This window comes from Rhinatrema bivittatum, chromosome 1 (assembly GCF_901001135.1).
Source record: "Rhinatrema bivittatum chromosome 1, aRhiBiv1.1, whole genome shotgun sequence".
NCBI lineage: Eukaryota > Metazoa > Chordata > Amphibia > Gymnophiona > Rhinatrematidae > Rhinatrema > Rhinatrema bivittatum.
Genome location: NC_042615.1, coordinates 417,528,697 through 417,554,887, shown reverse-complemented (window position 1 = coordinate 417,554,887; position 26,191 = coordinate 417,528,697). Strand labels below are relative to the sequence as shown.

General features: G+C 44.0%; 1 protein-coding gene across 2 annotated transcripts in view; it reads left to right on the top strand.

Annotated features, from left to right (window-relative positions):
• The window catches only part of PAX5 (paired box 5), a 752,119-nt gene that overhangs the window by 322,549 nt on the left and 403,379 nt on the right, over window positions 1-26,191 (top strand). Inside the window, exon 7 of one of the 2 annotated variants that reach the window (XM_029602894.1) lies at window positions 21,085-21,195. The exons of the other annotated variant lie outside the window; for it this stretch is intronic. Within the exon in view, the coding sequence (XP_029458754.1) occupies window positions 21,085-21,195 (111 nt within the window). The remainder of the gene's footprint in view (window positions 1-21,084; window positions 21,196-26,191) is intronic. 2 annotated transcript variants of the gene reach the window in all.

The following is a 26,191-nucleotide window of genomic DNA, read 5'->3' as shown; positions in this document are numbered from 1 at the left end:
CAGATGACATCAAAGGTGTGGAGGCACTTTAGTGTTATGGAGGATCTGCCTTTTGCAGAAGACATTCACTGACTGAAAAAAAGCCAAAGTAAAAATAGCACAACAATACATAGATAGCATTTCAAATCAGGCATCATTCCTTTTAAAAAAAAGAAACACTGAGGCCCTGTTTCACTAAAGTTGTTCTCCTTTTTTGAGTCTATGGGAAAAAAATCTTAGTGGATCAGGTTTTATACTTATTGTGTTTTCTTCCTTCTTTTGAGATGGTTATATGGTAAAAATATATGTAAAAAGTGAAATATTCACTGTTTTGTTTATGGATCTGTCAAACCATATCATCTTTTTCAAAGTAAATAGAACAAAATGATGGTTACTCATCTATTTGTCCAAGCCATAATTATCATGTAAATATTTAAGACAGCAAAATTGTATCAATTTTATCTCACTTTTTAATTAGCATAACACTTAATAGATGTGACCCTGCTCCCAACAGTGTGTCCATTTAGTTCTATAATCTCTGGTTTCTTTAAATATTGAACAAATCTTTCTGTACCTATTTTAAAGAAGTATATGAACATATCTATTTTATTTATTTATTTTTATATACCGATATTCGTGGTAACATCATACCAATTCACAACATGTTGGTAACACAATAAAATTAGTTAAGATACATCAATAGTAGTAAAATCTATGTTAATAACATAAAAAAGAAAACCATACAACAAATCAAAAATAAAAATAAGTAAATATATTAATGTAAAACTATTACATCGCCATATGTATGTATACTTGAAATACCTGGAAACAAAACACAGGTCTCTCCAGATTTACCTGTTTCTATCACCTTCATCTCTTCTGGCTTTTCTTTTATGCCTTCCTCTATCTCTTGTTGCAGAAGAAATTCCCCTTCTTTCATCATAGAGAAGTCCTCTAGTTCTTGTCCTCCCCCTTCCTCTCCAGTTCTCTGAATATATAGTTCCCCCTTACTTCTGGGGAGTTTGGGACCCCCATTCTCTGAACACTCAAGAATTTCAATCTTAGAGTCCATTGGTCCATCATCGCCCAGTCAGTTCTGGGAGATGTAGTCCATCTAGTGCTCTGGGGATTTGTGGTCTGTAGCATGCTCTTGCTTCTGATCTCTTGTCATCTTCTTTCTGGGGGCTTCTCTCAGCCCAAGGTAAGGGGTTTCCCTTACTCCAGTTAGCCGTATACCTTACTGACTTGATTATAAGTTAGTCTTGAATTTCAGACAACCCCCACTTTTCCTGATGCCAAAATAGAAACTTGTACTTTGATTCCCTCCTTAATCTTTCTGAAGGGTTTCAGCCAACTCGATATTGACTTGTCAACTCAAAAAAAAAAAATGTAACTTGGCACTATTTATAAAGCAATATCTAGCAAAGAACTACAGAGAGCCCACATACGTCTCTCCTAGGTATGTGCTGCTAAATCTATGTCTGGGACAGTCACAGCAGTATGCATGAGCGTCTTCACCTGATCAAGACACAGCCTGGAAAGGAAAGAAATATTTTGCTCTCGGAGGGAGACAGTTGTTTGGGCCACGTGTTTTCAGGTCATGAACACATCAGGGAGCCACAAAGTTTTCAGGCTGTGAGTCCATCAAGGGGCCTGCAGGACTGGCTTTTGCACTTTGCTGTGATTATAAGGTAAAGAAGGTTTTTAGAAAGGCTCATTTCAAAAAATACCCTCATCTTATAATCAGACTAATATTGCAAATGCAGCATTTGAAAATATCTTTCTTGTTCTTTGGCAGTCAGTATTCATTCCAAATACTGTGCTAATTCTGAACCCTGAAAAAAAGAATCTTAGATACCACAGAAAGTTTTAGTTTACCTCTGGGAAGATAGATCACCAAACTTGTGAAAACATGTCCCCATCTGACAGCGAACACTGTAACGATACAGAACGGTATGTTACTAGGCAGTCACTATAGGTTTGTGTGATAAAATAGTAATATTGACTTGCCTTTCATCGCTTATTTTAGCTTGAAAGGAAAGAGAGAAATCTATGAGCTAATTAATTGACCTATTGATTTATTTGATGAACTGCCTGTAAAATGAAGGACCTGCTAATTTAAACTGAAATTCATTGCCGTTTTTCATGTCAGTATTTGAGATTGCAAGAAATTCTGTGGTTTATGCAGAAATAATATGTAGAACATGACATGTTTTCATTGTACTTTCTTCAGTGTCAAATGGAATACAATCATTAGCTCAGGTTGTGAAATTTCTCCTGCAAGCTTTTTCTAGCTGCACAAAGTGTTATGAACTGCTTTATTGGTGAAATTATTAAATTGTGACCCATCAGTTTATTCCTGCTCCTTTGGACTTCCAGCTCAATCAGAATCCAGGCTTGGAACTTGTGACATGAGTTTTCATTTGCAGCTACTTCAGGATTTCCCCCCCTATTTTATGTTCCCTCCAAAAGTTTAAAAATAGAGGAAAGTGCCCTCATGGCAACAGCCCAGACCCCCTTCCTCCCCAAATCCAAGATTAAGTAGGGTTCTGGGCCCCAATCTCCCCTTCTCCAAAAACTCAAATACAAAAAAATAGACCCTCGAGTCCTGGCACCCCCCCCCCCCCACACCCTCCCCTGACCTCTCTCCTGCACCCCTCAAACCTTAAAATCAAGTTGCAGGTCCTGCAGTGGGACTGGGGCGCTCCCTCACACCTGGCGCTGACCTGAACTTGCCCCCATCATGTGACTGGGAATGTCCAGGGATTGGACCACTTCAAAATGGCACTGACTTGACCTCGCTTCAGCCATGTGGCTGGAGCAAGGTCAGGTTGGCACCATTTTGATAAATGGCTCTGAGCAGGCTGGGTGTGAGGGAGCACCCCAGCTCCACTGCAGGACCTGAAACTTGATTTTAAGGTTTGGGGGGTGCAGGAGGGGACTTGGGAGTGGGGGAAGGGTGTTGGCAGGGGAACTGGAGCTTGGGTGGTCTATTTTTTTTGTATTTGACCTTTCAGGGTGGGGGGAGGAGTGCCCAGGCCTGGGACATTATTTAATCTTGGACTTTGTGAGAGAAAGGAGTATCAGAGACCCAGGATCCTACTTAATCTTGGACTGGGGGGGGGGGGGGAGAGAGGCTGGGGCCTTTGCTGCATGGACACTTTCCTCTATGGTTTTTTTTTGGGGGGGGGGGGGCAGCAGCCCTTTAAGGCAATGGTGGTCCCTTGAGTTTGGGGCTACCATTGCATTAAAGGGCCACTAGGCACTTTCTTTTATCCCACGTGCGAGACAAAAGGATGCACCATAGAACCATGATGCTTTTTGGGGGAGGGTCCCCACTATTGTGGTGACAACACCTCCCCCCCCCCCCCCCCGTAATAGTGTGACCCTTCTCCTGAAAAAACATCACAGCTTAGTTGCTCTAGGCCAGAGTTAACAAGGTTGGAATTCTATTACCTAAACTATGAGCATTTGTGCTCATAGATTTCCAGATATTTCTTCTTGCTTTGCCTCATAGAAACAGAGAAAATAACAGCAGGTAAGACTCATCTATTCTGACTGTTTTCATTCTGGGTGCATAGTCTTAGACTCCAATTGATCTCTGGCTTTCCCTTCATTTCTTTGCATGTAGGGATCCTCTCTGCTTTGTTTCATGATTTCTTGGATTTGTCACTCTTGAACACATCCCTCTATATAACCTCATTCCTGCCCTTCTTGTCTTCCCTAACTTTATGGGATCTTTACTTTTGTGTTTTTTTTTCTATTTACTGATGCAAAATCTTTCTAATCCTGAATTTATCCAAAACCTTTTCTTTACACCAGTTCTTGAGCCATGTTTTGAAGCTGTGATGTAACATAGCCTGTCTTCATCCTTATAACGGTAGCCTCTTTTTGGAGAATTGCTGCTCGTAAGGATACACGACTAATTTATAACTTCAGGGGCTGCTCTGGCTAGCCATTTTATTCCATTCCATGCTGACTCTTAATCCCTGTGGGGAAGCTCTTGCTTATGGCCTAGATTAAGTCATCAGTGTATGTATATTTTGTGCTTCCCATGAGGTGAGAGGCTGTAATAACTCAAACAGGACGAGGTCTGGATGTTAAAATAACATTTGCTGATTGGTAGAGTTAAATAAAGTCCATTTGTACAAAATTGATAAGCATACCTGTTATTGTCTTAATTCCCCTCCCCCCTAGTTTGAATTAATTTTATTGTAAAGTTTGCCTGTTATAGTTTTAATGCCCCTCCCCCTAGCTTAATTAATTTTATTGTAAAGCCTTGTTACGCTGCATCATTTGTTTTCTGGAAACCGATGTGATGTTCCCAACGAATGTCGGTCTATAAAAAAATGTTAAATAAATAAATAAAATAAATAATATTTCTGGGTAGCTATGTGTCCTTTGACACAAAGCGTCTTGATAAAAACCATGGTGATTTTAAATTAGCATAACTCTCCCAGTAGCCGTGTGGGAATCCTGTTAGAGAATTCCCCCATTTTACTGAAAAAATCCTACCTTTAGACATCTTCTCCTCAGACACCCAACCTGTGTCCTGATCCCTTGGGAGGAAATCCAGATGGGATCTCCTGATACTTGTTTTTCCTTCCTTTACTTTAGTTGTTCCTTTCATCTTTGATTGGTCTTTTTTCCTGGGGACTTCTCTTAGAGAAAAGTCAGTGGGATCACATGCTCTCCGCTCTGAAATCCCAGTAGGAAGGGGGATCCAAAAACCTTTCTACTTAACACAAGTGCAAAAAATACTTTAAAGTTTAACTGGATACATCTTCTTAGTCTTGCAGGTGTTTGCCACATTCAGGTTGTGAATGGGCTCTCTGGTCTTCAGCCCCTGTCCTCTGAGTAAGTACAGCCAGCGAGGATGACTTTCCCCAAAGAAACAGGGTGAAATAATCCCTTCTAAAACAGGATTCCTCTAGCCTACACTGTCTCTCGCAACACGATCCATCACTGGTGCTTGCCTCCCTAGAGTTTAGAGTAGGTTCACAGGTCTTTGGTCCTCTACTGAGAACCCTTTTGCCCCTAAAGGGTATCCCTGGGTAGGCCTTGTGTGCCCAAAAATAATTCTATGCAGAATATTAACATGTAGTTCCCAGTACACTGCACCCAATACTGCTTCCCACCAGTTGATCAGAATCATATAAATCGTCCTCAGATAACATACATTATAGGTCTTTTGACCATGTACCTGCTAAGGTTGTATAAACGATATATTTAGAAGATGAATATAAAAATTTTGTAATACTGGGAAATGGAAACTTGGGTTGTTGCATGCAACTGTACAAATTGTTGAAATGGACCATTGGTTAAGGATCATATATCATCTACGGACATGGCCTTGAGATAGCGAACTATTGCATATACACAAGATAATTAGAATTGGTAAAATAAAGAGATTGACAACAATAAGAAAAGGTTCTGAACTTTCCATCTTGTACATTAATAAAAAGAGCTAAACTAGCAATTCCATGGTGATAAAGTCATGAAAAATTCTCATTACACCACCTGGGCAAAAATTGTAGATTGTAGACATTGCCCCCACAATGGCAAGGAAAAAGACAATTTCCACGATAAGCCCAAGTACTGCTGAAGGGCATGCCAACATTTTCACATAGAACTTATTAACAGAGAATTAGCAAGATAAGAAGGCAGAGCCCCAGTTTGGGAATTGACCAAGTATATTATACTATTGGGTTTAGCCACAAAAACAGAAAAACATAGCCTTGACCTCTTGAAACCTCAAAAGAATTGGGAACACACTTTTTGAAGAAAATTGATATCTCTTTTTGTTAGGAAGAGCGTTAGCATCTGAAGTAAATATAATAATTTGGGTATCAAAACCATTTTAACCAAGACCATTCAACCTTGTAGTGATAAAGGAAAATGCTTCCAACTATACAATTTTTTTTGAAACCCTTGAAGCAGTGGAAAGATATTAAATTTGTACCACATATCCGGGAATCTATATATTTTAACCTCTAAATATTTAACAGTATTTTTTGCCCAGGCCAGCAGGAAATCTGGCCAGGTATCACAGAAATGACCACCAATATCCATAGCTTCAGATTTAGATAAGTTTAATTTTAAACCAGAGAAGGAGCCCAAGTTATGAATATGTCTCAAAAGTAAAGGCAGAGTAATTTGGGCATTAGTCAACACTATCAACATGTCATCCTCAAAAGCAGGAGATTCAACTCATGGGGCCCACTAGTAATGCCAGTAATAGCTAAATCCTGTTACATTTTGCACACCAATGGATCCAATGACAAAACAAACAAGAGAGATGACAACGGGCAGCCCTGCCTAGTTCCTCTCTCCAGATAAAATAAGGGAGATGTGGCACCATTAAGACATATAAACACTTTAGGATCTTTATAAAGCAGTTGGATAGCCAAAAGAAAGGAACCTTCAAAACCAAAGTCCCTCAAAGCGGTAAATAAAAAGTCCCAGGCCACTTAATCAAAGGTTTTTTCTATTTTAAAATTGATTAATAGAGGGTCAGCTACTTTCTGGGTATGACATGTTTCCAGCGTCAATAACAATCGCCTTATATTTGTAATAGGCTTCCTGCCAAAAACAAATCCTGTCTGTCTGGGGAAATCAAAGCGTGTAAAATATGCTTTAGTAAATTAGCTAAAATCTTAGCATAAATCTTAACATCCTGGTTCAATAAAGAAATAGGTCTATATGAACCAGGGTCAGTTAAATCCCTCCAAGGTTTAGGTAAGATCGTAATAGCTGCTACTGACATAGAGTCTGGTAGGTCACGGTGCAGTATCATATGGTTAAATAGAGCACAGAGATCAGGCATTCAAAATTTTGGAGTGATTTGTAAAACAAGGAATTTAAGCCATCTGGCTCTGTTGATTTATGCAACTTTAGCTCTTTTATAACCACTGATACTTCCCGCATAGTAATCGGTTTATTCTGGTTCGTTACCTGTTCAGGCAATAAATGAAGGAGCTGTAACTGAGCAAAAATTTGTTTTGGCTGTCTAAGGCTTGGAATTATCAAAATGCGATAGCAAAAGGGGTGTGTTTTATGCTAATAGACAGTTTATCACAATTTTATTTTTAATGGTCCCAGGGAGCTTGCTCAGACCAGAGAGAGAGAGACTAGCCATGAGAGCTGCTCCCTAGATAGGTATTTATTAGGGATGTGAATCGTTTTCCATATCGTCTTAACGATAGAAATCGTGTGGCAGGGCAAGAAAATCGTCTTAGGCACGATTTTTTAGTTAAAAAATCGTTAAAAATCGTTTTTTCCGATTAGTGCGCACTAACAATTTGACACTTTTCAGGTCAGTTAAGGTCAGTTTAGGAATGAATATGTATTCCTATTGGCTGCCCTCTTATTTATTCATGTTACCAAGTTTCCTACTGACAGTATATGGGGGATGGGAAATGGAAACAGTTGGTAGCTTGACAAAACAAGTAATGTGATCAGTCAATGTGACTAGAACTTGTGCCCTAACCCTGATACCAGGGGTATTGTGATCTTCCTGCACACAGTGCCCTATCCCTATTAATACCAGGAGTGTTGTGATCTTCCTGCACACAGTGCCCTATCCCTAATACCAGGGGTGTTGTGATCTTCCTGCACACAGTGCCCTATTCCTGATACTGGGGGTGTTGTGATCTTCCTGCACACAGTGCCCTATTCCTGATACCGGGGGGTGTTGTGATCTTCTTGCACACATCCCGATATCAGGGATAGGGCACTGCATGCAGGAAGATCACAACACTCCTGGTATTAATAGGGATAGGGCACTGCATGCAGGAAGATCACAACACTCCTGGTATTAATAGGGATAGGGCACTGCATGCAGGAAGATCACAACACCCCTGGTATCAGGGATAGGGCACTGTGTGCAGGAAGATCACAATACCCCGGAGGAGTGAGGGTCAGGCAGCTCCCCCCTGTCTGTGAAGCCAGCCTCTCACTAGTAATGCAGGGAGGGAGCTGTCTCAGACTTCACCATCCTCCCCCCCCCCCTTACCCACACACCATTCACTAGCTGGGACATGGGGGAAGTCAGGAGTGAGGGTCAGGCAGCTCCCCCCTGTCTGTGAAGCCAGCCTCTCACTAGTAATGCAGGGAGGGAGCTGTCTCAGACTTCACCATCCTCCCCCCCCCTCACCCACACACCATTCACTAGCTGGGACATGGGGGAAGTCAGGAGTGAGGGTCAGGCAGCTCCCCCCTGTCTGTGAAGCCAGCCTCTCACTAGTAAGGCAGGGAGGGAGCTGTCTCAGACTTCACCATCCTCCCCCCCCCCCTCACCCACACACCATTCACTAGCTGGGACATGGGGGAAGTCAGGAGTGAGGGTCAGGCAGCTCCCCCCTGTCTGTGAAGCCAGCCTCTCACTAGTAATGCAGGGAGGGAGCTGTCTCAGACTTCACCATCCTCCCCCCCCCCCTCACCCACACACCATTCACTAGCTGGGACATGGGGGAAGTCAGGAGTGAGGGTCAGGCAGCTCCCCCCTGTCTGTGAAGCCAGCCTCTCACTAGTAATGCAGGGAGGGAGCTGTCTCAGACTTCACCATCCACCCCCCCCCCTCACCCACCACACCATTCACTAGCTGGGACATGGGGGAAGTCAGGAGTGAGGGTCAGGCAGCTCCCCCCTGTCTGTGAAGCCAGCCTCTCACTAGTAATGCAGGGAGGGAGCTGTCTCAGACTTCACCATCCTCCCCCCCCCCTCACCCACACACCATTCACTAGCTGGGACATGGGGAAGTCAGGAGTGAGGGTCAGGCAGCTCCCCCCTGTCTGTGAAGCCAGCCTCTCACTAGTAATGCAGGGAGGGAGCTGTCTCAGACTTCACCATCCTCCCCCCCCCCCCCTCACCCACACACCATTCACTAGCTGGGACATGGGGGAAGTCAGGAGTGAGGGTCAGGCAGCTCCCCCCTGTCTGTGAAGCCAGCCTCTCACTAGTAATGCAGGGAGGGAGCTGTCTCAGACTGGTATCAGGGTTAGGGCACTGTGTGCAGGAAGATCACAACACTCCTGGTATTAATAGGGATAGGGCACTGTAAGAGATGACTGTAGTAGATTGAATAAAGATCTGATGTTTCTGCTCTCCTCACACCAAACAAAAAACAACACACAAGCAGAGAAGCCCTTCTTACAAAGCTGAGCTAGTGAGTTAAGTAGGAGGAAAAGTAAACATACTGGTGCCAGTGTGGCTACTTAAAAATACACTTACCAACAATCAATTACATATATTTGAACTGTGTACAGTTCCAGCCAGGACCACCTTTCTAAAATGCACAGTGATTGGCAAATTCAACATGCACTAGCATTTCAGGTGCCTGCTAACAAAAATAATAAACAAACAAGTTCTAGTCACGTGAGTGCTGATCATTACATTACTTTTTTGTCAAGCTTCCAACTGTTTCCATTTCACATCCTCCCAACCATATTGGTAACATCAATAGATAAGAGCACAGCCAGCCAATAGGAATACATACACACATATTCATTCCTAAGTGACCTTTACTGACCTGGGAAGTGTGAACACTTTGTTTCATTTTCTGTTGGTGTTCGTTAGTTTCCAGTTCCATTTCCCATCCCCCCAACCATCACCTCAGTGGTAACCTTGGTAACATCAATAGATAAGAGGGCAGCCAGCCAATAGGAACACATATTCATTCCTAACTGACCTTCAGTGACCTGGAAAGTGTTTATTTGTATCATTTTCAGTTAGTGCGCACTAAATCGAGTTAGTGCGCACTAACGGGGAGTTAGTGCGCACTAACTCGAGTTAGTGCGCACTAACTCGAGTTAGTGCGCACTAACACGATTTAACGATTTTTAACGATAAATCGTTAGAATTTCTATTGTATCGTGTTCTATAACGATTTAAGACGATATAAACATTATCGGACGATAATTTTAATCGTTGAAAAACGATTCACATCCCTAATTTATATCCCTATGGGAGGCCTACCTAGTAACTCGAGGTGAGGTTTAGGTATTAGTGTAGGGGGTTAGGGGCCACTTTGACATTCAAAGTGAGACATACGAACAGAACAGTGGTCTCTTGTGAAGATTTGATGACCTTCGAAGTGAGGAAACTCACTCAAAGATGAGATTTGTGCAAGGTTTCTCATCCTAGCTTGATGGACTCTCTACCTGGGAAACATCAAGCTAGATGGAGAGAACATTGCATAAATCTCATCTTTGAGTGGGTTGCCCCCAAACCCCCCAAGACCATCAACCCTCCCTCTGCCCCCCACTTTCCCTTCAACCTACAAGAAAATCAGTAGGAAATAAACTCTCTGCCTAGATAGCTGGGGACACACTGTGAGTGTTCTGGTGCCATCCCCCGACACAATGTGAAGTAAGCCCAGAAAAGGCATAAAGTAAAAGTCAAGGAAAATCTTCCTGTGAGAAAGAAAACAGCACAGTCATGTGGTTTAGCAGACATGCCGCTAATAGCACATGCAATGCAGACTGAAATTTCCACATTCAGGGCCCATCAGACCTCTTCACTATATACCATCTACAAAGCGCTGGGCATCCGGCAATGTGTCAAAAACATGTAAGACACCTTTGCTCCATACCTTCAACTTGGCTGGAAACCGCAATGTGAATTTAAATAGTTTGGCCACCAGATTAGTACATATAGGCCCAAATTCCTTCCATTTTGTGGCCACCTTGTAACAAAAATCCTGAAAGATCTTAATAGTGGCCATTTTGAAATTTGCAGGCCTGACATCTTTCAATAGGCTTGCCAAATCATCTGCTTCTGCTGGAAGTTGAGGAATCGAGCAATCTTTCTTAGGGCCTAGCCTGAGTGCCTGCTTGATAATCAACGACGCCATCTGATCAACTAAGCCCAGTGCCATTGGAAGTCAATCAGTAAGGATCTCAGCTAGCTTATACTCCTCAAGAGACTCCACAAAGCCCATAAATCTTAGATTGTTCCGCCGAGAGCGGTTCTCTAATTCATTGATTTTTTTCCTCGAGGGCCAAAACCAACTTTTCCAGGGACTGCACTTTCCTTGCCGCAAGCAAGGTATTGTCTTCGACTACAGTCATACGGCCTTCTAGTGCTTCCACCCTCGGGCTAAACTCCGTTAGCACACGCTTAATGTCAGCAATTTGTTCGGCAATTGTAATAAGGTGTCCCGTGACTGCCACATTAACTGCTTCAGTAATCGCTTGCATTGCCATTTCATTAATAGCGGCACTGAACCAGGTTTTCGGTCATGGTGGCCATTTTTTTGCACTCATCGTCGGTTTTTTCTTTTTCTCTTCTTACCGGCTTGGTAGGCATTCCTGGAGGTGATTTCTGCATGTAATGATCGATGTTTGTATGCGCTCACAGAATCTGTGTGTATGGCCCAAAACTTTGCGGGTACTGACTTCAATATTAGCAAAAATCGGGGATGGCAACAGGATCCAGCAGCAATGCAACTACTCTGAATCAACACATCACGTGACTCCCTTGGGCTTTATTTTTTAGTGCACACTATTTTACAACCAGACTAAAACCCACTCACGCAAAATAAAAAACAAAAGTCCTACAAACCTGCTGAATCCCCTTTCCTCCTCATCCTACTCATCCATAGGTCACAAACAGGCAGTAGCGTCCCTAATCATTCCTGCTCTGCTGGGTGCCATATTCCAAAATGGTGCTGGCCGACTCAAAATCTGCACCATTTTGGCCATACATGGGTCCACCAATGACATTTTACAATATAGCACCAGTAGGGCAAGAGCAATTAAGAATCGCTTCTGCCCTGTTGTGACCAATAGATAAGGTAAGATGAGGTGGAGGGAGGGATCAAGGGACCCCAGGGGGCTTTAGCTAAGCCCAGCGGGGCTTTTTTCTATAATTCATTGTCAGGGGGCAGGGATCCCTTTCAGAACAAAATGCAATGAAAAGCAAACAAAATTTTGATCATTTTTCTTTCACTTTGCTTTGGAAATAAATGTAAATGCAATTTAGAAACACAGAGTATGATGGCAGAAAAGGAAAAAACGGTCCATCCTGTCTTCCCAGCAAGCTTATGGTAGCATCTGCTGCGCCATACAAGTCACCCCCATTTTTAGTTTCCCAAACCATCAAAGTCAGAGCCCTTGTTGGTTGCTGTCTGAGTCCAATTCCCTGTTACCTCTTGCCGTTGAAGCAGAGAGCAATGTTGTAGTTGCATCAAAAGTATCAGGCTTATTGGTCAAGGATAGTAACAGCTGCATGAGCAAATTACCCCCATGCTTATTTGCTTTCTCAGACCGTAAAACTCAATGTTTTTGATGGTTGCTGTCTGAATGGTTGCTGTCTGAATCTAATTTCCTTTTTCCTCTTTTCCCCCTGCCTCTTTTCCCCCAGCCATTAAAGCAGAGAACAATAATAGAATGTTTATCCCATGCCCCTTTGAAATCTTTCACTATTTTTGTCTTCACCACCTCCTCCAGAAGGGCATTCCAGGCATCCACCACCGTGAACAAATATTTCCTGACGTTGTTTTTGAATCATCGTCCCTGGAGTTTCATTACGTGACCCCTAGTTCTATTAACTTCTTTCCAACGGAAAAAGTTTGTCAATTTTGCATCATTAAAACCTTTCAGGTGTCTGAAGGTCTGTATCATATCTCCCCTGTACCTCCTCTCCTCCAGGATATATATATTTAGGTCCTTCAACCTCTCTTCATAAGTCATTTGATGGAGACACCCCACTGTTTTTGTCAGCCTTCTCTGGACCACCTTCATTCTGTCTCTGTCTCTTTTGAGATACGGTCTCCAGAACTGAACACAGTACTCCAGGTGAAGCCTCACCAAAGCCTTGTAAAGGGGGATTGTCACCTCCTGTTTCTTACCAGTCATTCCTCTGTCTATGCATCCCAGCATTCTTCTGGCTTTAGCTATCGCTTTGTCAAATTGCTTTGCCATCTTCAGATCTCTAGCCACTATCACCCCAAGGTCCCTCTCTTGCTCGTGCACAACAGCCCCCCCCCCCCCAATCACATACAGCTCTTTGGAAATAGAACATTTCATTGAGATTTCTTATTTTATTTCAAATGAATGTTGTGGAGCGCTAGGAGAGCGATCCCACTCCTGGGTGATGTGTGTCCTTGGGCCACGGCTCAACCCCAGAGGGCTCTGAAGAGATGCCGCGGGAGGCGTGGCATGCCCGAGCATGGGCTGGACGGAAGCAAGCTGGAGTGAAGACTGGCTGACAGGCCCTCCTCCGGACCTGCACGCTTCGGAAGACCCAACAACGCAATGTTGGTCTTGTGAACAGTCCTCCGACCGTTCCTAGCCCTTTCGGACCTGCCGCAGGGTACGGCACGAAGCGGCAGGCCGGATGGAGGCCAGGGCAGCGAAGACTGGAACATGGATTCAGACGAGACTCAGGAACGACGTAGACTCAGGCACAGACGTGGACTCAGGACGAGGTGCAGGATGCATAGACGTGGACTCAGGACGAGGTGCTGGATGCACAGACGTGGACTCAGGACGAGGTGCTGGATGCACAGAGGTGGAGTCAGGAACGAGGGCTGAAGGAAGACATGGGCACTGTCCCTCAGGGCGCCCTACTCAGACCACCCGCGGGACTGAGTCGCGGACCACCCTGTGAGCGGGAGAGCACAGGGAAGAGCAGGTTGCTGCACTCCTGGCAGCTTCGAGGCAAGGATACGCTGCACTCCTGGCAGCTTTGAGGCAGGTTAAAGCATCAGGATCAGGAACAAGGATTAAGACAGACCTCAGTGCTGGAACAAGGACATCTGGAACAGCAGGAACAACAGGACTGGAACATGGATACTGGAACAGGAGACACACCTCAGGGCTGGAACATGGACATCTGAAACAGCAGGAACATCAGGACTGGAACACAAGTATTGGATCAAGAGACAGACCTTGGGACTGGAATGGCAAGCAGACATCAGGACTGGACGAGGAGCTCCGGCAGGTAACACGAAACACAGGACCTTGCAGAAGTGCTGGAACACGGACGACTTCCTGGAGCGAAGGATCTCAGGAGTGACCAACTCCTTGCGAAGGCAAAGACAGACTGAAAGCTGAGCCCTTTAGTAGGGCTGAGGTGGACAACGCCCAGGGAGGGGTCAGCAGGGGGCCACACCTGGCTGGCCCTTGAAGAGGAGCAGAGAGGCGCGAGCCCGCGCCCTAGGGAGCTGGAGAGAGGAGCTGGAAGCTGGTGGCATCCTCAGCCACGTGGAGGGCCCAAGGAAGCCGCGGAGCAGCCCTGGACTGGAGCTGGGTGAAGGCAGGTCACTGGAGCAGCTCCCAGCTGCAAGGACTGAAGCAGGAAGAAGCAGAGAGAGGTAAGGCTGGCTGCAGGCACCGGCAGAGAGAACAGAGAGCTGCAAGGACTGAAGCAGGAGAAGGGCTGACTGCAGGAACGGCTCATGCCATGAAGACAGCCCCAGGAGGAGAGGTAAGACTGCAGGCAGAGTAGAGAGCTGTAGCAGGCTGCAGGCACTGGCAGGGACGGCTTCCCAGCCAGGCAAGGACCCGGGCTGTAGCAGGCACCAGCAGAGACGGCCTGCTGACTGAAGGGCCCGGGATCGCAGCAGCACGTCGGGGGAAGGCAGGAACAGAGGAGCCGACCGCATGGGAACAGCTGTGGGGACAGCCCCAGCTGATTCAGGGAGAAAGCAAGCAGCAGCGTCAGCAGCCCGACTGGCTGTGAGAAGGTAAGAGCCTGCCCACGCTCCTTGCGGGCAGGATCACAACAATGAAAGCATATCTGTAATGGATTTATGGAATAGCCTTCCAGTGGTACAGACAAACAGTAATAGAATTCAAGAGAGCATGGGATAAACACAGAGGATCCCTAGTTGTGAAGAAGTGAGGGAGAAAGCCGGAGATTAGAATGGGTCTATGGCACTGTACCTAAAATGAATGGGCAGACTAGATGGGTCTAATAGACTTTATCTGCCATTGTATATATTTCTAAGTTTCACTATTATTTTTTAAAGACATCTAAAAATTCCTCTGGAATCATAAAATGCAGCTTGATATTAGTAGCATAGTCAAGTGATTTTTTTCCCTAATATTTATGATGTTCTCTGACATTGTTCATATCCCCTGGGGGAAGGGCGTCATGGTTACTGTAAAGGGTGACACCTTTTGGTCAGATTTAGAACCCATAATGCTGTGTCCTGGAAGTAGCCCTAGTGTATGGCCTCTGGCCTCAGGATCACTGCTGCAATGACCAAACTAGAAACAGTGGGAGGAAGGGCCTGTTAAACAAGAGAAGAATCCAAGGATAGCTGCTAATGAAGACTCATGGCATTGGAAACCCAACACAGATTCTGAATGAGCTGGAAAAGAAAAGAGAAAGAAGGAACTATCAGTCTCCTCCCACCAAAAAATTAATCTCTGAATCTGCTGCTTTATTATTGTAGTGTTTGATAGCTCTAGCCCAAATATTTTTTGATCAGAGTTAAAAGGGCAACAAACCTTAATGATTAATAATAAAATAAAGATATGGACTCTAAAAACATACAAGGTAAATCAAGCAAGTTGTGCCTGCTCTTGTCTAAAAACTAAGGGGGTCATTTTCTAAGGCTTATCACGTGCGATAAGCCGCTATCGCACGTGAAAAGTCCCTTTTCGCATGCGATAGCTTGCTAGGGGCAGAGTTGGGGCGGAGTCGGGGCGGTAGAATGGTGAATCCAGGCCTAAATCAAGAAATATGCTGCATTTAGAAACAGGAAGACCTACATAATATGAAGAAAACCTGGACCAGCCTCGCACCCTCACGCCCATTCTCTCATAATCATAAGTAATAATCCATATCCACACGTGACTGGGAGGTCAAAGGCCGCAACTTTATTGCAATCCAGTATCTGAACAAAACAACAAAGTCATTATATATAACCTGCAGTATTCCATCCCACTTACTGGCCCTGGTAGGATAATTGCCACAACCTAGCAAGTTAACACTACCCCAGGTCACTTGACCTGAGGCTACTTGACTGCAGGCCCCTGCCAAGGCCAGCAAGGAGCCAGTCATAGGCAGGTTTGAACCCAGACCTCACATCACATCACAACCCCAAGAGACTCCAAATCACGCCAAGTTTACATTTTCTGCTTGAGTACCCCACCTGGCACGCCAAACATCTTGTAAACAGATAACAACAAAAGCACATGTAACACAGCAAAAACGATGGCAGGAGAGTGGGAGAAGTTCTTCCGAATGGGAGAGCAGCACAGGGGTTGCTCCGGGTATAAAAGGAAACCCATGGAAGGAGCCAAATTCAAATTAGGCTCCTCATGCGTCAGGGGCAACCAAAAAACTATTATGATCTGTTGTCATGAGATGCACAAGGAGCCTAACAGAGGTAGGAGGGAATCATTTATTTATTTTTAAATCTATCCCCGATACAGAGGCCAATTCGCAAAGGGGGCTAACACATTCCCGGCTGACCAGGGGTCCATATTATATTTGTCGGCCCAGGATGAAGCTGAGCTGATTTCCATTATAACCAAGCAGAAATATTTGTTCTATCATAAATGGAGGACCATAGCCGCACCAACAAGTTACTCCCCTGCACGCATTTCTTCATTTCATTAAAAACTTTTAGGTATCTGATGCACAAATTTTAAACCTTTTTCATTGGAAAGAAAACATTAGAACTAGGGGTCACAAACTGCATGGAGTGGCAGTTCCTACCCTTAATAGAAACATGGGGTAGGCTGCTGCACAGAACAGCAATTGCTACCTAGGGAAGCTTTCTGGGCAGACTGGATGGATCATTTGGTTTTTTTCTGCCATTATTATTATGTTACTATGTATAGCTAACAGAATAATTTTATTATCCATTAAATTTATAATAAGGGCCCGATTTTCAAAAGCATTTCTACCTGTGTAAGTGGGCTTGCTACAATATATGCCATTGAATTGTCCATAGGATTTACCTGCATTAAGTGGATTTATACAGTTAAATGGCTTTTGAAAATTTCTATGATAGTTACATTTACATGTGTAACTCCTTTGAAAATTCAACTGTAAGAGTGTGTGGCCAATGTGTATCTTTAAATAATCACCATGTGATACTTAAATGAGTGGTTATATTATGCTATGGAGGCAATTGCAACCACTTCTCATTCACCAACTTTTGTGTTTTCAAAATCTGGTTCATCATTTACTCAGACAGCAGAACAATAAGGGCCAGATTTTCGTATCTACGCCCGATTTTATAAAATGTGTGCGCAGCCGCGCGCATGTTATAAAATCTGGGGTTGGCGCTTGCAAGGGGGTGCACACTTGAGCACTTTGCACGTGCTGAGCCCTAGGGGAGCCCCGATGGCTTTCCCCGTTCCCTCCGAGGCCGCTCTGAAATCGGAGCGGCCTTGGAGGGATTTTTCCTTCTGCCCCCGCACCTTCCCCTCCCTTCCCCTATCTAACCTGCCCCCCAGCCCTACCTAAATCCCCCCCCACCTTTATTTTTTTATTTAGGACTGGCTTCGTCAGGGAACATTCACATAAACGGGACATCTCAAAGCACGCTGATTACATCTATAAGAATTAATGACAGAAACATTTTTTTTAACAAAAAAACATAAAATTGCTAACAAAAAATTGAAATACCAAAATTAATTGCCAAAAATTATTTACAAAAATAAAAATAAACCACTGCTTTATATATTGCACATATCTGTGTAAAAGCTCCCCTGTGGGGATGTGCTAAGGTAACCATATAATAATTTTTAAATATATTAAGCTGGAGCTTTTACACGGATATGTGCAATATATAAAATAGTGGTTTATTTTTATTTTTGTAAATAATTTTTGGTAATTAATTTTGGTATTTCAATTTTTTGTTAGCAATTTAATGTTTTTTGTTAAAAAAAATGTTTCTGTCATTAATTCTTATAGATGTAATCAGCGTGCTTTGGGATGTCCCCTTTATGTGATTGTTCCCTGAGGAAGCCAGTCTGGCAAAACAAGGGCCTTGTCAGGATATTACAACGACAGACATGAGGAACACCGTCATATTATAATTTACAAATTATTTTTGGATATTGTTTTTCAATGTATTAAGCAGGTTAATTTGTTTAATGTATTAGTTGGGTTATTTGGGTGTATGTAAGGTATAATGTATGAATGAGGAGTCTATTGTCATCTGTGAGTGTTTGGGAAATATTTTGTATGAATGAGATTTTGATGACATACATATGGGGTAGATTTTCAAAGGGGTACGCGCGTACCCCCCAAAAACCTACCCCAAACCCCCTCTGCACGCGCCGAGCCTATTTTGCATAGGCTCGGTGGCGCGCGCGAGCCCCGGGACGCGCATAAGTCCCGGGGCTTGCGTGGAGGGGCGTGTCGGGGGCGTGCCGCGAGTGACGTGGCATTTCGGGGGCGTGCCGCGAGTGATGCGGCATTTTGGGGGCGGGCCCGGGGGCGTGACGTCGGTCCGGGGGCGTGGTTGAGGCCTCCGGACCAGCCCCCGGGCCGAGTGATGGCGCGCCAGCAGCCTGCAGGCACGCGCAGATTTATGCCTGCTTTCCGCAGGCATATATCTGCCAACAAAGGCAGGGAGGGGGGTTTAGATAGGGCCGGGGGGGGGGGGGGGGGGGGGTGGGTTAGGTAGGGGAAGGGAGGGGAAGGTGAGGGGAGGCGGAAGGAAAGTTCCCCCCGAGGCCGCTCCGATTTCAGAGCGGCCTCGGAGGGAACAGGCAGCGCGCGGTGGGCTCGGCGCACGCAGGTTGCACAAATGTGCACCCCCTTCCGCGCGCCGACCCAGGATTTTATAAGATACGCGCGGTTATGCGCGTATCTTATAAAATCCAGCGTACTTTTGTTCGCGCCTGGTGCACGAACAAAAGTACGCCCGTGCGTACATTTATAAAATCTAACCATGGTTTATTGGTTTCATGTTTCTTATACTTCTGAATATAGCATACAGTTTACTGATTTAAAGTCATGCACATATTGGAAAAACAGTATTTTATTAGTTCAATATAGTATTGGGTATACCATGTACAAATATTACTTAATATAGTTACATGATTTAATTAATATTTTTTGTAATAAAAAACTTTTTTTGTAAGAATTTTTTCTTTGACTTTGGGGTACATTTTAAAAGAAGTGCCCGCGCATGTACGCCCAATTTTATAACTTGCGAGCGCAGGTGCACACATGTTATAAAATCGGGGGTCGGTGCATACAAGGGGGTGCACAGTTATGCACCTTGTGTGTGCTGAGCCACGCTGCCTTCCCCCGTTCCCTCCCATATTCCCTCCCCCCTAACCTGACCTTCCCACCCCTTCCCCTAACCTTTCCTTCACCTAGCCCTACTTTAACCCCCCAAAAATTTAAATTTATCTTTTGCACCTGCCCCTGCGCAGGTGCAAGTTGCACGCGCCGGATGACTTCCGGCGCATGATCCCAAGCACAGCGGCAAATGGCCACTGTGCCTGGAGCTTCTGACCCTGCCCCCGCCCTGCCCCGGACTGCCCACGCCCTGCCCCCCTTCCTGCCCCTTTAGAAAAGCCCTGGAACTTACACGTGTCCCGGGGCTGTACGCAAGTCGCCGGGCCTTTTGAAAAATAGGCCCGGCGTGCGTAACCTTTTTAAAATCCGGCCCTTAGCGTTTCAATTTTTGTTTGATTATAGTGAAAGTGCTTTTATCCCACTCTGTTTAGAGTGTGTTTTTGTTTTGTATTAGTTAAGCACTGATCATTCATACATATTGCCTGATTTGTTGTTTGCTCATATAGATCACTGGCACTCTTTTTCATTCAAAGCATGGCAAAGAGTAAATTTAGGGACCAAAAATATGGGAACCAGTACTGCATCTCTAAGGCCAGGTCAAATGGCATAGAACTGTTAAAAATGTCTAATCAAGGCTTCCAATCCAAGGGGGCTACCATAATTCAGTGTGCACAAGTGTGCAGTGGCATATGTTTGGTGCCATTTATTGAAAGACTTAGTAACACAACTCGTGTGTACTGTAACTGTAGCGTATGTAATTTTTCATGCACATTAAACTCATGGATGCTAAGGCTGCATCCGTACTTTGCTAGAGGTTTTCTTCAACTTTTGTGTAGTAACTGAAGATGATGTGATTCTTGGGAGGGAGTTGAGCATTAAGAGTGTTTGTATGCTGATTTGAATGGGGATATGTAGGTTTTAGTTTTTCTCCCTCTTATCCCCCTTTCTCTCAAAGCTTTCGTCATCCATTCACTCCTACTCATTCACCTCTTCCTCTCGACCCCTGCCCCCCTCTCCACTTGCTAGTAACAGCCCTGGCTGTGCTGTTCACATTTTGTTGGTTGCTGAGATTGGCACCATCTATTTTACACATACACTTCCTGGCAGAGACTGCCTTGTAGATTTGCGCCACCCTCTCCCATGGCCCTGCCAGAATGTGCATCGAGTTTCCTTTCCTTGCAGTGGCCTGGCAATGGAATACACTGGGTGCCTCTTCTCCCGAGACCCTGCTATGAGCTAGCTGTGAATATACCACTCTGTTCAAGCCAACATAAGGGGACTTGAAGTTCTTTTAAACAGTGTTTCAACATAGTCAACCACTGTCGGCAGCCAACTATTCTGACATTTAGTCCATTGTTTTTCTTAATAGGACCTTCCACTATTTGAAGATATTACATTTTAATCTCAGTATTTGTTTCGTTACTACCACCCTACCATACAGTATCTGGAGGGCTGCTGCCAGTTTGTCATTGTATAAAAGTGTCTGCTATTAGGGGTATCGGCAGCTCTTTCTGGCAGTCTTGTGTAGCCTATCATGCAATTAATATTTGAGATGAGGCACCCAAGACATGATATACAGACTTTATATGTGTTATCTATTTATTGACAAAAGAAAATCACTGAACTCTCACCATTAAAATAAATTTGAATTGTTCATGTTTTCAAATCCAGGTCAAGTGTAGCTAAGATCAGTAGGGACCAGCTGACCAGAATAACATATTCACATGCATACCCATGCACCAGCACTCTCCCAGACATGCACGTTTCTGTGCATATATAGTATACTCACATACACACATACATGCACGTGCATAAATTATATTCCGATTCAGAACCCGATCACAGCGCAGTGATCTGGTTTTGAATGTTACCTTATGGTTTCAGCAGGTCCGTTGGCTTCCACGTTTGGAGCAGTTTGAATTTTCTGGCGGCTCGGCAGCTCAGTGGCGCGATTTTCGACTCGCTCTTCATCACGAGCCTCACAGCCGAACCTCGGTAAGTTCACATGCAAGTTTACAAGCAAGCGTGGAGTGGTTGGATCACCAGATTTCGAAATCTGTGGCGAAGAATGTGCTGCAGCTCTATCCTGTTTCCTTTCTTCCCCTTCCCCTTTCCTCCCTCTTCTAAGTCCCGCAGTCGACAGACAGCGTGTCTGGGCAACACAAGTTCCTTCGCTAGCCAAGGGCTAGAGGGAGGTCTCCTCTGAGATTGAACCCCTGAGTGCAGGGGCTGCAACCACATTCCCTCCCTCCCTTTCTGGCGTACCTCACCTCAGGCATGAAGAAGCTCCACTGGCCCTGCTAGATAGGAGACTCAAACTGGTGTCTCCTATGCTACAAATTAGCTAGAAGACCAGATCAACCTGTTCCCTTTATTGAGAAACTGTAATGTTATCAAAGCAGAGTTGCTATCATTTATGAATGTAATCAGCCCATGGCTTTGCAACAATATGTAACAATCTGCACTGCATTCATTGCATGTCTCTAAAACTAAACATCACACTGTAAAAATGATACCTTTCACATGCATGCCTGTGTCTGTTGTTCTATGATCTCCAGGATTCATTTGTTTACTAAACAGTACTACATTCTCACTCACTGCCTGGAGCAAATGATTTACAAACATCAAGCTATGTTCTCTTGGAATGGTGGCATCACCAAACAGTAACCTGAAGGTTATCTAATAAGAGCAGGTAAAATTTAAGCTGCACTCATGGCTTACACTGAACAATAACTGCATGTGTAAAAACATTTTTAAACTATATATCGTAAACTAGGCAACGTATAGGTCTAAAATCTATAAATAGGCCTTTGGAGACAGCACAGACACATTTAATAGTCCTTTTTTTATGCTGTATGCAATGCTGAAGGTTACAGCATACAGCTCCTGTAAGTACTAAAGTATTAGCATTAAAGTGCTTCCTGCTTTTTGTTATTATTTAAAACAAACTAAGGCCCATCTATACCAGAGGTGTAGCTCATGACAGACACACTTGCTGAGCCAGTCTGTGTGCACACACTTGCGGTGTATTTATTTAAGCCATGATAACGTAATTGTTAGATAATCTTAGAAATGGTAATAGCAGCAGAGGCATGCATTCACAGAGACATACTTCAGATGAAATGATAATATATAGGGCATATTTTTTCAAAATGGTGCATTTTGGTGCACAACCCATGGGTACTTTTACCTGTGGACTTTGCACCAATTCTCAAAGGGAAAGTCGGTGCATACGTTCCCTTAGAAAACTGGCAAGGAAAAAAGGACCTGCAGAGATTTGCGCCTGCTTTTTCCCTGAAAAAAGAACATGTGTGGTTTAGAAATACAAAACTATGTGCATTGTAGCCATGTATGATCTAACCCTGCCTTTGATCCCACCTACTTTTCCCATAGGACACACATTGTTAATTTGCCTCCCCACCCCCTCCCCGGGGATTTTTTTCCCCACATACAAGTTTGACAGTTTCCACACAGCCTATTTCCCCAGATAAATGGCTTTTGAAAATTGCTCTCCTAATGTTAATATACCCATCTTATTCTAATATGTAAATATGTAAGTGGGTAACCTACACAGAATGGCACTTACATCCCTAAACATCTTGCTGACAGACTAGGTGGACCATTGAGGTCTGTAATCTGTCATTATTTACTATGCTACTATGTTACTTTAAAAGACAATATTAACGGAATGCAAATAACATTAGTAATTTTTAAATATAGTAACATAATAGATGACAGCAGGAAAAGACCAAATGCCTCATCCTGCCTGCCTGGTTATTCCTGCCTACACCACAAGAATATAAACCAGCTGACAGCCATAGAAGCTTGACTGCTTGCAGGATATCACTATTTATCCAAATCAGTATTTTGTTTTACTCATTGGTTCATTCCCATCCTGAATAGGCGAGCACTCAAGATTCTATACCTAAGGCATCCCCTGATCTCCCTCACACCCATGCCTTACACACAAGCTCTGCAACAATCTAAAAGAGATTCCAAAACCAAGAAGATTGTGTTATCCAAACATCCAGCTTCCTAGGTCCCCTTGCACTTACTGGACACTTGGCCACCCCCAATCTGTTGGCACTGATCCAGATGGTTTCTGGTATCAACCTGGCTACCTCCATGGCCTACAGTATCTCCAGGTCAGGCTTTCCTTCAGTACTAATCAGCTTACCCAGTCTCTTTAATTTTAGCACCAGTGCAATGTCAAAGACTCCAGCCTATCTCTAGCTTTGCCCCTTCCTCCCTGCCATTAGGGATCCTCTGAACATAGTGCAGGCTTTTTAAAATGGTGTTACTTTTTTATTTCCATCACCTCCCCTGGGAGGCCTTTCCATGCTGTGAAGCAATCCAGAGTCCACCCCACTGGGGCCTCATACCATGACCTCTTTGTCTTAAAACATTCATTTCTCTAAAAAGGTTTGCTTCTTTTGCCTAATTTACACCTTTGAGGTATTTAAATGTCTCTGTCGTACGCTGTCACCATGCTAAAATCATGCTCATAATAAGCAACCATCAATCAACCTTTACACTGGCCTTGTATTCTCTCAGACCCAATCTCCCCACTAGCATTCCTAGAGAGGCTAAATTCCCACTGACCTTTGTAATCTCGGATATGTCCATTTCTCACTGACCCTTCCTTCACAGAAGTCACCATCTCCCCCAAAACTGTGCCATGTTCTGATATATTGACTCCCCATTGTCTCTGTGACACCCTAGGAAATTAACTCCTCACTAGTCTTGGTACTTTGAAATACTGAGTCACTGCAAGCCTGTCAGCCTGTTGGCAGTGGGGAGTTAGTATCCAATAGATGGCAGCTTAACAGTGTTTCAAAGTACTGAAACTAGTAAGGTGACATTGACTGCCAATTGGCTGTAGTATTGGCTCTTGTACCCCTTAGCTGTTGAGTTTCCAGCTGGTCTGTTGCAGCCTGCGACTCTGACCCTTTGTACTGTCAGACTCTTGACTTTTTATCTGTTTAGATTCTAGTTTCCTGCTGGCACTTGCACTCTCTCTGAGTCCTGATTCCTAACTGACATAAGTGGTACTTCTTAAGACACAGTATGTGATTAGCTTTTGTTGCTTACTGTGACCCTGATACTCACTTGACTCTAGTGTTCCATGAGTCAATGATTTTCCGCTAGCTGTGCTGGGTTCTGAGGCATCAACTCTCCAATAACCTTATCTCAATGACCGTGAGCCCTCCGCCTACAGTGATCCTGCTATGTACCATCCCTTGCTTTCTGCTTCTTCAGTGTGAGGTCTCCATACTGTCTGGTTCCTTCTCTGTCTCTGTTTCTGATCTGTCTCTCCTCTGGTTAAAAATAATTCCCACTCTTTCTTCCCTACTCTATTCTGATGCAGCTCTGAATTTTCCCCGTGTTAACATTTTAACGTTTCATGTTTCCCCTGAGTTCTCTTTTTCCTGTTCCATTTTTACCTGCTGTGCTCCTGCTTTCCTCCCCCATTCTAGAGTGCTAAGCAGTAGGCAGTGTGAGATCTCTGGTGATCAGTTTAGATTTTTATCTGTTTTGGGGACCTCACCTTTAGAATTTGGGGAGCATATTGTGAGGTTTGTTGTATGCAGTGCATGGGGTGACTAGCATTAACTTAGTCTATATATTTGGATAAAAGTTCTGGTGATGTTTTGCGATATTGTGTTCAAACATGTTTTATATGCATGTAGAAAAAACAAAACAAAAATTGAACTCTTTTGACACCTTTTATGGTCTTTTTGGGTGAATGATTGAGAGGTCTGAGAAACCTCTCTCGTACCAGAGAGGTTTTGCACTTACTCCCGTTTTGCTGACACCCACTAGAAACAATTCTGACTAACTATAAATCACATAATAATAACCTCTAGAATTTGCTTTGCTATAATAATGGTATTTTTGCTGTTCCTATTGAGAGTTGTCTATTGTGTTGGAACAGAGTGTTTGGCATATTTCTTCAGTCTTGTGACTAGCATCACACCATAAGGACCAAAATCACCTTACCATTTCTTGCTACATAACACTCACTTCATGTAGGTATTGCTCATAAAAGTATAGCTTTTTATTCAGTGGCCTAATGATCACGTACTGTCTTGTCCCCTCTTCAGCTCCAGGAGCCCGCCAGGTTACCTATGCTGTTTGGTGGAACTGGTAGTTCTCCCATCACATCACTGCTTTACCTGACACCAACAATATCACCCATTCACAGTTCCTCAGAGAACAGCACTGGAAATGACAGATTCCAGGTGACAATGGGGACAGATATATTTGTCAAAATGCAATAGCCAGTTTCATTGACAGATAATCACACTTATCAACTGGTTTAGCATATAAAGTCTTCCTCTGTATACACAAAATGCGGTTTAACAAGAATCTTACTGGCGGATTTTAAAAGCCCTACATGCACCAAAGCCGGGAGATACGCGTATGACTCAGCCTGGTGTGTGCTGCGTGGATTTTAAAAAACGCACTTGTGTATCTCCTGGTACGCACACAAGTCATAAAGTTCAAAGGGGGCAGGGCATGGGTGGGCTGATTCTGTAACATGGAGTCTGCGGCGTAAGTATTTACGTGCACAAGCGCGCATCGGGGTCTCCTGCCGCTTAACTATACTTCTGCTATGGAAGGCGTGTAGGTAATAAAACAATAAAACTAGGCTAGGCAGCGGGGTTTTAAGGGCTAAGGCTAATAGGGTAAAAGGGAAGCAAGCTACGTAGGGGGTTTAGGAAGTCCTCTCCTATACTGGGGTGAAGTGGCAATGAATTGGGGAAAAGGTAATAGCGTTGGTGCGCTTATCTACTAAAATCCCCCCCCACTTACGTGCTCGAGATGGCATTTGTGTGTATATGTGCACGTCAATATAAAGTTGTGTGCACAGCTGATTTTATAACACGCACGTGTATATGCGCATATATGTGTGTATGTTACAAAATTGCCGCGCCCATGTGCATGAGCTGGCATGTGTGCACGTCTAAAATTCACCTCCTAGTATGAC